General features: G+C 50.8%; 2 protein-coding genes across 5 annotated transcripts; one reads left to right on the top strand and one right to left on the bottom strand.

Moving 5' to 3' along the window:
- Positions 1-453: 453 nt before the first annotated feature.
- On the bottom strand, positions 454-4,124 carry LOC101943091 (zinc finger protein 135-like). The gene is made up of 3 exons (XM_042846670.2): positions 3,975-4,124; positions 3,600-3,714; positions 454-3,128 (listed from the first exon to the last, which is right to left on the bottom strand). Exons 2-3 carry the CDS (start codon positions 3,676-3,678, stop codon positions 1,984-1,986), a joined length of 1,224 nt encoding a protein of 407 aa, XP_042702604.2. The 5' UTR covers positions 3,679-3,714; positions 3,975-4,124; the 3' UTR covers positions 454-1,983.
- A 572-nt stretch (positions 4,125-4,696) lies between these two features.
- LOC101942614 (zinc finger protein 436-like) lies at positions 4,697-13,057 on the top strand. Of its 4 annotated transcripts, none has more exons than XM_065594384.1 (3): positions 4,697-5,043; positions 5,141-5,255; positions 7,746-13,057. In XM_065594384.1, exons 2-3 carry the CDS (start codon positions 5,177-5,179, stop codon positions 8,936-8,938), a joined length of 1,272 nt encoding a protein of 423 aa, XP_065450456.1. In that variant the 5' UTR covers positions 4,697-5,043; positions 5,141-5,176; the 3' UTR covers positions 8,939-13,057. The 4 variants fall into 4 exon arrangements, with proteins under 4 accessions (XP_065450456.1, XP_065450454.1, XP_065450455.1 ...); XM_065594382.1 differs by having other exon boundaries at positions 4,699-5,043; positions 7,743-13,057; XM_065594383.1 differs by having other exon boundaries at positions 4,699-4,889.
- Positions 13,058-13,575: the final 518 nt, after the last annotated feature.

A 13,575-nucleotide genomic window follows, 5' to 3' on the forward strand; every position in this document is an offset into this window, starting at 1 on the left:
ACTTATAGGCTCTAAAGTTTTACATTGTTTTATTTTTGAGTGCGGGTTTTTTGTACATAATTCTACATTTTTAAGCTCAACTTTCATGATAAAGAGATTACACTACAGTACTCGTATTAAGTGAATTGAAAAATACTATTTCTTTTATTTTTACAGTGCAAATATTTATAATAAAAATAAATATAAAGTGAGCACTGTACACATTGTATGTTGTGTTGTAATTGAAATCAATATATTTGAAAATGTGGAAAACATCCACAGATATTTATATAAATAGTATTCTATTATTAACAGCATGATTAAATTTTTTTATTTGTGTGATTAATCACAATTAATTTTTTTAATCACTCGACAGCCCTATTTTTAAGCATTATTTGAGATTATCTATTTAAATTTTCACAGTTGTACGGAAAATATTGGGATGTCAGACAATTATTTAATGACAAAAGCCACTGAGATTCAAAAAGTTGAAGTTTTATAAACCATTAAAACACAAATTGTCAACATCACATCACAATATACAAACTATATATCCTTAAATCAACAAATCATACCTGGTTTTACCGTTCATTTGTCAGTCCATTTGTAACAAGCCCAATTCAATAATCTAAATCATTGGATTTTGACTCTAATAAGTTCTCAAGCAGCATTTTTCTTACTTTGCCTATTTGTACATTTCAATTATTATTGATAGAAATATTTTGTTGATGGTTTGTGTGTGTGGTGAAATTGACATTTACAATAAAGAGCTAACCCTTCCAAACCTACCTAATATGCAGGCTGAGAGGGGATCTGACTGCTCTCTCTAAATATACCCTGGGGAAAACACCAGGGAGTGAGAAGAGCTATTGAACTAAAGGACAATGTTGTCACAAGAATAGATGGGGACAAACTGGCCAGGAATCAATGTAGGCTGGAAATGAGAAAGTTCCTGACCATCAGAGGAGGGAGGTTGTGGAACAGCCTCCCACTAGGAGCAAACAGCCTAACTGGTTTGAAGATGGATCTGAGTAAGTCTCTGAGTAGGATTCCATGATGGTCTCAGTGATCCAGGAGGGCTCTTCCAGTTCTAAGTTTCTTGGAGACATATTAAAGGGGCTGGTTTTCAGAGGGCAGGCACTCAGCATCTTTTGAAAACCATCCCGCTATAAGAGGGGTCTCAATCTGATCAACCAAAAAAAAAAAAATCACTAGTCGCTTTTGAAAAATCTTGGCCACATTCAAGTGGAACCATGAGCTTCTTGGCTGGATGCAGGAAACACTGGGTGAGGTTTTTCTGGTCTGTGTTATACAGGAGGTCAGACTAGAATGATCTAATGGTGTCTTTTACCCTTGAAATCTATGGGCAACTCAGAGCCATAGATTCATTTGGGGCATCTAATTTCTGGCCTCGCCGTGGGAACCGTTGTCCATTACAGAGTCCTAGATCCCAAGGCTAGAAGGGACCATTGTGATCATCTAGTCTGACTTCCTGTGTCTCATAGTCCAAAGAACTTCCCTGAATTAATCCCTGTTTGAACTAGAGCAGATCTTTTAGAAAAACATGATTTTAAATGTGCTGGTGATGGAGAATCCACCATGACACTTGACAAATTGTTCCAATGGCTAATTACCCTCAGTGTTAAAAAATTGTGCCTTGTTTCTCATTGGAAATTTGTCTAGCTTCAACCTCCAGCCATTGGATCGAGTCAGACCTTTCGCTGCTAGCCTGAAGAGTTATTTGTTCCCCATGGAGATACTTCTAGACTGTAACCAAGTCACCCCTTAACCTGCTCCTTGTTAAGCTAAATAGACTGAAGGAGCTCAATCTATCATTATAAGGCAGGTTTTCCAATCCTTTCATCATTCTAGTGACCCCTCATAATCCTTCTTCTCCGACGCCGCTCCAATTTATCAACATCCTTCTTTAACTGTGGTCACCAGAATTAGTACCACTATTCCAGCAGCAGTCGCACCAGGGCCAAGACAGAGCTATGCAAGACCTTATTGCACCTCCTGCGGAGACTGCTCTGCCACGTGGGTCCTGGCATGTTTGCTAAGCTTGGAGCTGTCGATGAAACTCCTCCCACACTGGGTGCATTTATAGGGTCTCTCTCCTGTGTGGGTGCGCAGGTGTTTGACCAGGGTGGACTTCAGATTGAAGCACTTCCCACACTCAGGGCATTTGTAGGGCCGCTCTCCACGATGGATCCTCTGGTGCTGGATGAGGTTGGCGCTCAGGTTGAAGCTCTTCCCGCACTCCGTGCACTCGTAGGGCCGCTCCCCGGTGTGGATGCGCAGATGCTTCCCCAGCGACGAGTTGAGGCCGAAGCTCTTCCCGCACTCGGGACACTTGTAGGGACGCTCGCCCCGGTGGATCCGCCTGTGCTGGATGAGGGTGGAGCTCTGGGTGAAGCACTTCCCGCACTCGGTGCAGTTGTAGGGCTTCTCCCCCGTGTGGGTGCGCTGGTGCTTCACCAGGTTGGAGCTCTGGCTGAAGCCTTTCCCACAGTCCGAGCATTTGTAGGGCCGCTCGCCCGTGTGGGTGCGCTGGTGCTGGGCCAGGTTGGAGCTGCTGCTGAAGCCCTTCCCACAATCAGAGCAGGTGTAGAGCTTCCCGGGCAGGTGAGATCGCAGGTGCTGAGGGAGGGAGCTGAGACTGAAGCTCTTCCCGCACTCAGGGCAGATGTAGGGCTGTGAGCCCATGTGAGTGCGGACGTGCTTAGCCAGCGTGTGACTGCGGTTGAAGCTCTTCCCGCATTCAACACACTGGTAGGGCCGCTCCCCGGTGTGGATGCGCTGGTGCTGGGCGAGGTGGGAGCTCTGGCTGAAGCTCTTCCCGCAGTCGGGGCAGTTGTAGGGTCGCTCCCCGGTGTGGATCCGCTGATGCTGGACAAGGTGGGAGCTCTGGCTGAAGGATTTCCCACAGACAAGGCATTTATAGGGTCTCTCTCCCATGTAGGTGGTTTCCAGAATAATGATGTTTTCAGGGATCCCATATGCTTCACACTCATCGGGTCTCTCCTCCACGGAGTCTCCCTGCTGCCATTCTGGCCGGCCAGCATCTCTCCGCTCGGGGCTTTGGGGCATCCCCTGTGGGTCCGCTCCCATACACTCTTCCTGCTGGGGATTCTCCTTCGCTTCTGCACCTGCTGGGAAACAGAGAGAATCCAGACAAGGCTCTTCCCCAGCAGAACCGGCCCCTCCTCAAAGCCCTCAGAGAAAGGCTCGGGAAGGGGGGGCTCCTACCAGAGGTGGAGGCCGGAAATCACACCTGGAGGACAGGGCCCTGCGGGAGATGATACTGAGCAAGACCAGAGAGAACCGGGAGGGCTCCAGGCGGCTTTGCTGGGATCCCTTCACTCCCCTGAATTGCCAAACTAACCTATGTAATTTGATGCCAGTTTTACTACTTCAAGGCTCCCCCGGCTTTGTGGCTCACTGACACCAGCCCTACGGGTTTGCGGTGCGGTTCTCTGGCCTGGGTTTGGCAGGACGTCAGCCTAGCTGACCAGAATGGCTCCTTCTGGCCTCCCCCATCTATGGCTCTAGCATGGCACCCCGGGGTGCTGGCTGCTAATTCATGGAGGGTCCCCTAGCCAGCCTCATTCCTTTGTCACCTGTGCAAGTGACGGCCAGGGTCTCCCTTTCCTCGGTGCCCTGGAGATCCCGGACACACGGCTCGTCCCCGCGCTCCATCCCGGAGATCCCGGAGTCAGGGACCAGGAATCCTGCCTGCAAGGGAGGAAAGAGAGGAAGTCCTGATTTGATAAATTACCATTAAACCCTTCAAAAAGCCACCCCGAAACTCCCACCCCGGGCTGCCCCGGAGCTGGGGGGTCTCTCCGGTCCCCACTGCAGGTCGGGCTCGGATCCCCTGGTCTCTGCAGCCACTTCTCCGGGCAGCGATTTCCTGCCTCTGCTGCTGCGTCTCTCCCTGCCCCGAGAGCTTCCTCCGGCGGCGCTTCTCCGCGCCTCCCCGGTGCCCCGCTCACCGCCGGGCCGGGCCGGTCCCCTCCGGACCCCGGGGCTGCAGGCGGGGACTGACCCCGGAGCACACAGGGAGCCGGAGTCGGGGGCGCTGGGACAGGAAGGTCCCTGCGCCATTTGCAGCCCCGCTTACGGCCCCGCCTGGGAAGGGGAGGGATTAAGAAATTGGTGGTTTTAACCCCTAAGGTTCCTTCAGTGCATGTCCCAGCACCGTCCCTCTGGCTTCCCTGCGCCTCCCGAGCGTCCGCCCGGCAAACCCGGGCTGGGGGGCCTTGGATGGGAACTCTGCAAGTGCACACACACGGCTGCATGCACACAGTCCTCACGCTACAGCCATAGGCTCCAGACACACCTTGCACAACACACCACACACACGGCTGCATGCACACAGTCCACACGCTACAGCCATAGGCTCCAGACACACGCTGCACAACACACCACACACACACAGGCTCCATGCACACACTCCACAAGCTACAGCCATAGGCTCCAGACACACTTTGCACAACACACCACACACACTGGCTGCATGCACACAGTCCACACGCTACAGCCGTAGGCTCCAGACACACGTTGCACAGCACAGTGCATGCGCGCACACACACACACTGGCTGCATGCACACAGTCCACGCGCTACAGATGTAGGCGTCAGACACACGTTGCATAACACCGCGCACACACACTCTGGTTGCGCCAAACTACACAGGGTGGTGGCGTGTAGGGAGCGAAGGGTTAACCCCACACTCCTCCCCTTCCCAGAGCACATGGTGCCACCATCAGGGGGCTGGAATAGCGCAGGGACCTTCCTGTCCAGCCCCCCCAACTCCTCCTGCCCTGGCGGGTCTGCTCCCGAGCCGGACTCCTGTGCGGTGCTGGGCGAGTCCCCGCCTGCAGCCCCGTGGATCGCCCCGGCCGGGCGGTGAGCGGGGGCGCCGGGGAGGCGCAGCCAGAGGTGGCCCGGGGAGGAAGCGGCCGCAGGGACAAGGGGATCGGAGCCGAAGTGGGGCTGGGACTGGAGAAATCCCCCCCCCCCATTCAGCAGCACGTGGGGGGCTGTGCAACTGAGCCCACAGGTCCGTCCCCCCCAACCCGGGGCTGCCTGGGGGGAAGTTTTGAAGGGTTTAATGGTAATTTATCAAACCAGGACTTCCCCTCTTTGCTCCCCTGCAGGCAGGATTCCCTGTCCCTGACTCCGCGATCTCCCAGATGCAGCGAGGGGAAGAGCCGTGTGTCCCGGTTCTCCAGGGCGCCGAGGGACGGGAGATCCCCCGAGGTGCCTGCACAGGTGAGGAAGACCCTCCATGAGTTAACAGCAGGCCCTGCTAGAGCTGGAGATGGTGAAGGCCCGAAGGGGCTGTTCTGGGGATCTGGAGTCGCACCCCAAAGCTGGAGGGCCAGTGTCAATGATCCACAACGGCAGGGGGGAGCCGGGAGGTGGCGAAAGTGGCATCCAATTATTTCGGTTGCTGTAGCGATTCGTAATCTGCCCTCCAGTGTATCTCAAGCCATCAGTGCCACCCACCACCTGCACATGAGCCCAGCAACTGAATTTAACCAAAGTATCACAGCCCACCGGAGGCTAAACTATGAGATGCCACAGGCAGAGAATAGGAGGGACCGAGGCGCACCAGTGCCTGAGGCCCCCACAGTGGAAGGTAAATGATTAAGTGAGAGATCCCCAGATGATCCTAGCCAGTGATCCACACCCACACGCTGCAAAACTAAGGCCTGGTCTACACTGGAGGGCACGGGGGGAGGGGAGGGGTCGATCTAAGTTATGCAACTTCACCTATGTGAATAACGTAGCTGAAGTCGACATACTTAGATCTACTCACCATGGTGTCTTCACCGCGGTAAATTGACAGCTGACGCTCCCCCGTCAACTCCGCCTGCACCTCTTGCCCTGGTGGAGTACCGGACTTGATGGGAGAGCGCTCGGCGGTCGATTTATCCCGTCTAGACTAGACAGGATAAATCAACCCCCGCTGGATCGATCACTGCCCGTAGATCCAGCCGGTAATGTAGACAAGCCCTTAGAGGAAGATGTAAAACACCCAAGGTCTCTGCCAGTCTAACCCGGGGCGGAATTTGTTCCTCACCCCATATATGGCGATTAGTTAGACCATGGTACCTGGGGGTACGCAGAGGTCTTCCAGGGAGTACATCAACTCATCCAGGTATTTGCCTAGTTTTATAACAGGCTACATAAAAAGCACTAGCAAAGTCAGTACAAACTAATGTCATACAGACAATGGCTTATTTATACGGCTCTATAGTCTATACACTGAAACGTAAGTACAATATTTATATTCCAATTGATTTATTTCATAATTATATGGTAAAAATGAGAGCCATTTTTCAATACTACTAAAAAAAGAACAGGAGTACTTGTGGCACCTTAGAGACTAACAAATTTATTAGAGCATAAGCTTTCGTGGGCTACAGCCCACTTCTTCGGAGCTTATGCTCTAATAAATTTGTTAGTCTCTAAGGTGCCACAAGTACTCCTGTTCTTTTTGCGGATACAGACTAACACGGCTGCTACTCTGAAACCTGTCAATACTACTGTGGCTGTGACACTTTTGTGTTTTTATGTCTGATGTTGTAAGCAAGTCGTTTTTAAGGGAGGTGAAACTTGGGGGTACGCCAGACAAATCGGGCTCCTGAAAGGGGTCCAGTAGTCTGGGAAGGCTGAAAATCACTGAGTTAGACCCTGAGCATGTGAGCTCGACCCAGCCAGTCGAGCACCAGAGAGTGCTCGGTGCTACCTCAGAGCCCTGCCCCACTGCTTGTGTCCCATCTCCAGCCATGGCCATCACCAGTGCTTCAGAGGAAGACGACTGGGGAAAAAAAGCCAGCCTCCCAAAACACACTTAGGGGAAAAAAATCCCTCCCTGCCTCGTGCCGGTGGACATAGGGTGACCAGACAGCAAATGTGAAAAATCAGGACGGGATGAGGGGTAATAGGAGCCTATATAAGAAAAAGGCCCAAAAATCGGGACTGTCCCTATAAAATCAGGACATCCGGTCACTCTAGGTGGACAACTGAAACCCTGAAGTATGAGTTTTTAGGAACATAAGACATAAACCAGAAATGAGCCCTGCCCTCCCACATCCCATTTGCACTCAAATTTGTCCAGTTATCTTAAAATTAATCTTTATTCTCTCCCCCCCCCCCCCCCCCACACACACACACTCCCCATTGGGAAGCTGTTCCAGAATCTTACTTCTCTGATGGTTAGAAACCTTCTAATTTCCAGCCAGAATTTGTTCTGCCCTGTCTTGCTCAGTATCCGACCCTCACAGATCCCAAGGCCGGAAGCGTGGGATTTATCTCGTCTTGCCAGCTGTATAACACAGGCTGTTGAACTTCCCCAGAATAATTGCTTTAGAACTAGAGCAAATCTTTTCAGAAAGAATCCTATCTTGATTTAAAACTTGCTGAAGATGAAGAATCCATCGTGACCCTTGCCAAGTTGTTTTCATGGTTAATTCTCCTCAAGGTTAAACATGTACACCATATTTCCAGTCTGAATTTGTCTAGCCTTAACTTCCGGCCTTTGGATTGTGTTAGACCTTCATCTTCTAGATTGAAGAGTCCATTATCAAATTTCCCTCCCAAGCTTTCCTCTGAGGGCTTAGCTGGATCGTTGGAGCAAAGCCACTTCCCCTCTGGGGAAGGGTTTGGGGAAATTCACCTCCTACCCATCAGATTTGCCACTCACTCTCTCCCCAGTGAACGAGCCCTGGCTGAATTCTCCCTCTCTCCCAGTAGGTGCCAGGATGGAGGGGAAGAGTCCGAAGAAGGAAGGGCCTACGGGAACAGAGCCACACTGGATGTCTCAGAGCATTAAGCAAGAAGAGGGCAGCGGGGCTGGATGGCCGGAGGAGATCAACGCGATGTCTCCAGAGGAGATCGGCATCAGGATGATGATGGAGCACAACCGAGCCCAACTGGGGGAGAGCCCCTACAGCTGCTCGGACTGCGAGAAGAGCTTCAGCCAGAGCTCCCACCTGGTCCAGCACCAGCGCATCCACATGGGCCAGAAGCCCTACAAGTGCACCGACTGCGGGAAGAGCTTTGTTCTCAGCTCCAACCTCCTGGAGCACCAGCGCATCCACACCGGGGAGCGCCCCTACAAGTGCGACCAGTGTGAAAAGACCTTCAGCCAGAGTTCCCACCTCTTCCAGCACCAGCGCATCCACACGGGTGAGCGGCCCTACCAGTGCACCGAGTGCGGGAAGAGTTTCAACCGCAATTACACCCTGGTGAAGCATTACCACACCCACATCGGGGAGCAGCCCTTCATCTGCAGCGAGTGCGGGAAGAGCTTCAGCCTCGGCTCCTTCGCCCAGCACGTCCGCACCCACACGGGCGAAAAGCCCTACAGCTGTGCTGAGTGCGGTAAGAGTTTCAGCAGCAGTTCCAACTTGAGCCAGCACCGGCGCATCCACACTGGGGAGAAACCCTACAGCTGTGGCCACTGCGGGAAAAGCTTCAGCCAGAGCTCCAACCTCATCAAGCACCGGCGCATCCACACCGGAGAGAGACCCTACAGCTGCCCCGAGTGCGGCAAGACCTTCAACCAGAGCTCGTCACTCATGCAGCACCGGCGGATCCACCGTGGCGAGCGGCCCTACGAGTGCACCGAGTGCGGGAAGCGCTTCAGCGTCAGCTCCCACCTGGTGGAGCACCGGCGGATCCACCGGGGCGAAAAGCCTTACAAGTGTGTCGACTGCGGGAAGAGCTTTGGCTGCAACTCATCCCTGATGAAACACCAGCGCATCCACACCGGGGAGCGGCCCTACAAGTGCCCCGAGTGTGGGAAGTGCTTCATCGACAGCTCCAAGCTCAACAACCACCGGCGCACCCACACCGGAGAGCGGCCCTACAAATGCACCGACTGCGGGAAGGGATTTGGAGACAGCTCCGCGCTCATGAAGCACCAGAGGACGCACACCAAGTAGACACCCAGCAGATGGAGAGGGGGGCACTGGTGTCTCTCTGGAGGGTGAAATTGACATGCTCTGGGGATCGGGGGCCTCTATAAGGGAGACATTGATGTGCCTTCTGGGGGGACAAGGGCACCTTTATAGAGAGTAAATTGGTGTCCTTTTTTCCAACCCCTATTGGTCAGCAAGACATACCCATCCATCTCGGAAACCCTGGCCCCTACCCCCAGTGTATGCCAATGCCCTTTTGCCTGCAGCAAGCTACGGGCCTGATCTGAAGCCCCTTCCTCCCTCCCGCACTTACAGTGGATCAAGATGCAGGTGGCTTCTGCGAGGATCCCAAAGTGGCAGGAGATGCTAAGGCAAATCATGCAGCTGTGATGTGTGCCACAGGGATTTGTACAGAGGAAATAAGCAAACATAGTGAGGTTTAGTGATTAGCCCTGGGAATCAGAACTTCTGGGTTCTGTCCTCAGGATGGGGAGTAGGGTCTAGTGGGTGATAGCAGAGGGGGCTGGGAGCCAGGACTCATGGATTAGATTCCCAGCTATGTGTGGGTTATAGAAGGTGAAATCAGAGTTTGTTTGCAGTTGTGGATAGGTGTATAGTTTAGAGCAGGGGCCTGACAATCAGACCTCCTGGGTTCTACACCCAGCTCTGGCACTTTACCTTTCTGTGTCTCAGTTTCTTCTTCATCTGTCAAATGAGAATAATGCTTTTTTCTAATGTTTTGAGAGTCATAGATGAAAAGTGCTTATTATTCTGTATTTGATGAGTAATTGTCTAAGCCAGAAGTGACCCTCATTTCACCTGCGTTGTTCATGCTCTGAGTTAGCTGTAGAGCATAGATCTCTAGGTCTTTTCTTAAGCTGGTTTGCAGTAATTAAGATCCACGATTGATGTCTCATTTCTCTCAACCAACTAGGAGAAGAAATGTAAAGGGACCCTGGAAAAGGAAATAAAACTGGGGATTGTGCCCTTTAATTTTACTACTTTATGATGCACAAAACAAAGCCTGGGGAAGGGGCAGAGGGAGTCAACCTGCTTGGGACATTAGAAATTTGGGAGTTGTATAACTTGGAAGTCTCTTGGGAAGACTCGAGAATTGGGTCTGATCAGTTAAACCTGGAGAATGGCTTTAAAACTTAAGTTAAGGCTAGGAGTTTTCAATAGCAATCTCAGAGGATGTCCATTGTGTGAGATATCTTAGAGGCCTAATTTTCAGGTGGAAGTGCTCAGCATTGTCTGAAAATTGGGGCCGCTTAACCATTAAAAGTTGGCCACTGCCTGTCACCATTGAAAGTTTTGGTCCAAATCTTTAAAAATCAGGATTTTCTCTCCCAACATGTTCCTTGGGTAACTGAGGTAGATGAGTGACAACAAAGTGAGCCTCTCAGATTCTTTGCCTGTGTGAATATTGAGCTAAGTCAAATGTCTGGGTCATGGGGTGCTCTACTCACCACAGGAGCACCTCCTTGTGGCCACAGCTGGGGATTAGCTCTGCCAGTCTGACGCCCCTTCCTACACGTGCTCACTCCGTCTGTCTCTCGGGATTCAATGGCTCCCTCTTCGTGGCTTGGCCCTCTGGCCCATCAATGGGGCCATTTCCCCAGTGGCTGGTAGAGTAACCCAGGCCTGGCCCCTTCTCTGGGTTCCAGCTCAGGGAGCCTACCCTGCTCTGTCCCACACGTCACTGTTGTTTCCTTGGTCTGCTTCCTACATTGTCTCTGTCCAGCTTCCTCTCCATCCTCCTCCAGGTTTGCCTTTCCCTCTGGGCCAAGCTCCCTGCTCTCTCAAGCCCCACAGAGTGACTGTAGATCTCCTCCCTGCAGCCCCTTTCTGCCCTCAGCTACCTGGCTTTCTACAAGCCCTTCCTATTGCTGTCCAGGTGAGCTTCATCCTTTAATTAGTCCTCTCTGCCCCCCTCCAGGTGCAGCCTTGGTGGTTAATTGGTCCAACTAGCCATGTTAAGCTCTTCAGAGGTGGTGTGGGGTGAATGCCCCATCAGACATGGGTTTACCAGGTCTGTGCTACATCCTGGCCTTTAAACAGTCTCCTGGGAGTAACCCTTTTAGTGTGGCAGACCTTCAGGGGGACACACAGTTCCACCAGGGGAGGCCATGCAGCCTCTCCGACTCCAGGATTGGGCCTTCAGGCTCCAGCACCCCTGTTTGCCACAGGGAGCTCCTACAGCGAGTCCGACTGAGATCAGACTTCTGCGGAGACATTCTCGTCTCAGGGAACGATGCAGCCCATTGCGTATTAGCAGTGATACTGAGCTCTTTCCTCCCTGTAGAGTGTCGGAGGAAGTTGCCTGCTCTTTCCAGGCCCAGCAGCTCAGTGTTCTTGTTCAGTCACTGGGGCTCCCATTATGTCTTCCGGATCTTTCATTCAGGTGTGTTGATTCTTTTCTGCTCCTAAAGACACCTTGGTACCATTTCAGACAGTCCACCTGCCATTCTGCCAGCCCTCATTCCCCGCTCTACTCAGTGTGTAGCCATACAAAGTGCACGGGGAAACTGAGACACGCATATGGCTCATAAAAATATTACCAACATTCCCTTGTACATCACAGCATAACAACTTCTCTAAGGTGCCACAAGTACTCCTGTTCTTTTCACAGCATAACAGACACTCTGGAGAAAAATCTTTGTTAAAAGTTCACCAACCCTTTGCCTTGGGAGTTCTGTTAAGCTCTCAAGCCTCCTCACCCGATGCTTCACAGGGAAATAAAATAAGAACATACATTCCTGGTGTTGCTAAGGTTTAAAAAATAAACCCCAGCCCTTCCCCCAGCCCTGTTGTATTTCTACAGGCAAAGCTGTCAATGGGGATCAGTGGGAGCTTTGATGGAGTTATATCTGCAAGGCAGAATTCTTTATAAAACCCCAACAGCCATGTGAAACTATTTATACTTAAGAAAAGATGATTCTTCTGTTCTTGGAGCTGAATAGGTTAGAGGAGGGCTTTGAGTCAGGACTTCTGGGTTTTCTTCCCAGCTCTGGTAGGGGAATGGTGGGTAGTGGTTTAGAGTGGGTGAGGGGGCCTGGGAGTCAGGACACCGCGGTTCTGTCCCTGGCGCTCTGGGGGAAGTGGGGTCTAGAGATTGGATCAGAGGACGAAATGGAAATCTAGACTTCTGGGAGAGAAGAGACCAAAGCTTTTTAGAACAACAAGGTTGCATCAAGATGTGGCACGGAAAAGCTGTGATTGAACAATAGGGTGGGAGAGGGGGAAGGAGGAGAAAAAGCAAATTACGAAGTTTTTTTCCAAACTGGCTAGTTATTTTGGGGTGCTCGGTCTGACTCTGATTTTCAGAGGGCGAGCACTCAGCGCTTTTGGGGGAATCACTTTCCGTGTACGGGGGTCTCCCCCAATTTGACTCCCATAAAAACGGAGACACCCCTAATCACTTGCTGCTTTTGACAGTGGTGGCCACTGAATCTTCAGAGTAAACTGGCTAGAATCCCTGCTCTCTGCTTAGCCAGGTCTTCCACTCACCCCTCACCCTCTTCTTAAGTCAGTTATTTGCTTCTTTGATTCACGCAGGGAAACCTTTTCTAAAACCAAAGGAAACCCAGTTTGCTTTAGAGAAGTGACTGCTGTTAAAATGCCCTTTTTAAGTAATATTTTTTAGCCTTTTTTTTTTTAAAATAAAGGGGAGGGCATGTCTATTTTAATTCCGGGGATCTTTATAAACACAGAGAGGGGAAGTAAAGGGATTGGCAAGATTTCATCTTAGCAGGAAAGAGAGAGATCTTTTTCCCACAACTTCACAGGACATTATAACCCAGAGATCTTTCTCCCACAGCTTCATGAGTTGTCATAACCCAAAGATCTCTCTCCTGCAGCTTTGTGAGTTGTCATAATGCAGAGATGTCTCTCCAACCATTTCAATCAACGTTACGAGGAGCTGAGAGAGACAATGCAGGAAATCTACTTGTGGCAAGATCAGGGCCTTCACACTATGTAGCTTTTAAGGGAGGGGTGTTTGAATTTATCTAATGTTTTTCTGTAGGGCTGATTTTTTTAATTCTGTATTTTTTTTTTTTTTAGTAATACTATTTTTCTATTGGTGTCAGGAGCTTCCTGTAGTTAGATCTAAGAGGTGACAATAAATATTTGTAGCTAAAAGATGGCATGTGTTGGTTTTTTTTTTTTTGTGGTCTGTGGTGTCCAGAAAAAACACAGCTGTGGGGAAGTGAGAGGTCTGTGGGTGTAGGGATTCTGTATGGGTGAACTGAGCTCCTTAAAGGGTCACAGGAAGTGGAGGGTGAGGGTGGGAGGTCAGAGGTCTGTGTGAAGGATTTGAATCCTAGTGCCTGGATTGCTGCAGGGTAAGATGGGGATTTGAAGGAACATTCTGTATCTCTCTGTCACGTTGGGGGGTGCTCTGATTTCTGGAAAAGATTCAAGGGAAACAAAGAAAATGATGGGGAGTCTTTAATAGAGCTCAATTTCTGTAACCCCTGATTGCATCAGCAGTGGGGGCAGATTCTATTCTTCATGACTCTGGTGTAAATCCGGAGCGGCACCCCTGACGTCTCTGGAGTCAGGGTTGCATTCTGGTTGTTCTTATTAGCAAATAGGCTTGAGCGTGCTGGTCTCTGTTTGTTCCTTTAAAATCTAGAGCCATGTTCAGATTGTGGATA

The sequence above is a fragment of the Chrysemys picta genome, chromosome 4 (genome assembly GCF_011386835.1).
Source record: "Chrysemys picta bellii isolate R12L10 chromosome 4, ASM1138683v2, whole genome shotgun sequence".
In the NCBI taxonomy this organism is placed as follows: Eukaryota; Metazoa; Chordata; order Testudines; family Emydidae; genus Chrysemys; species Chrysemys picta.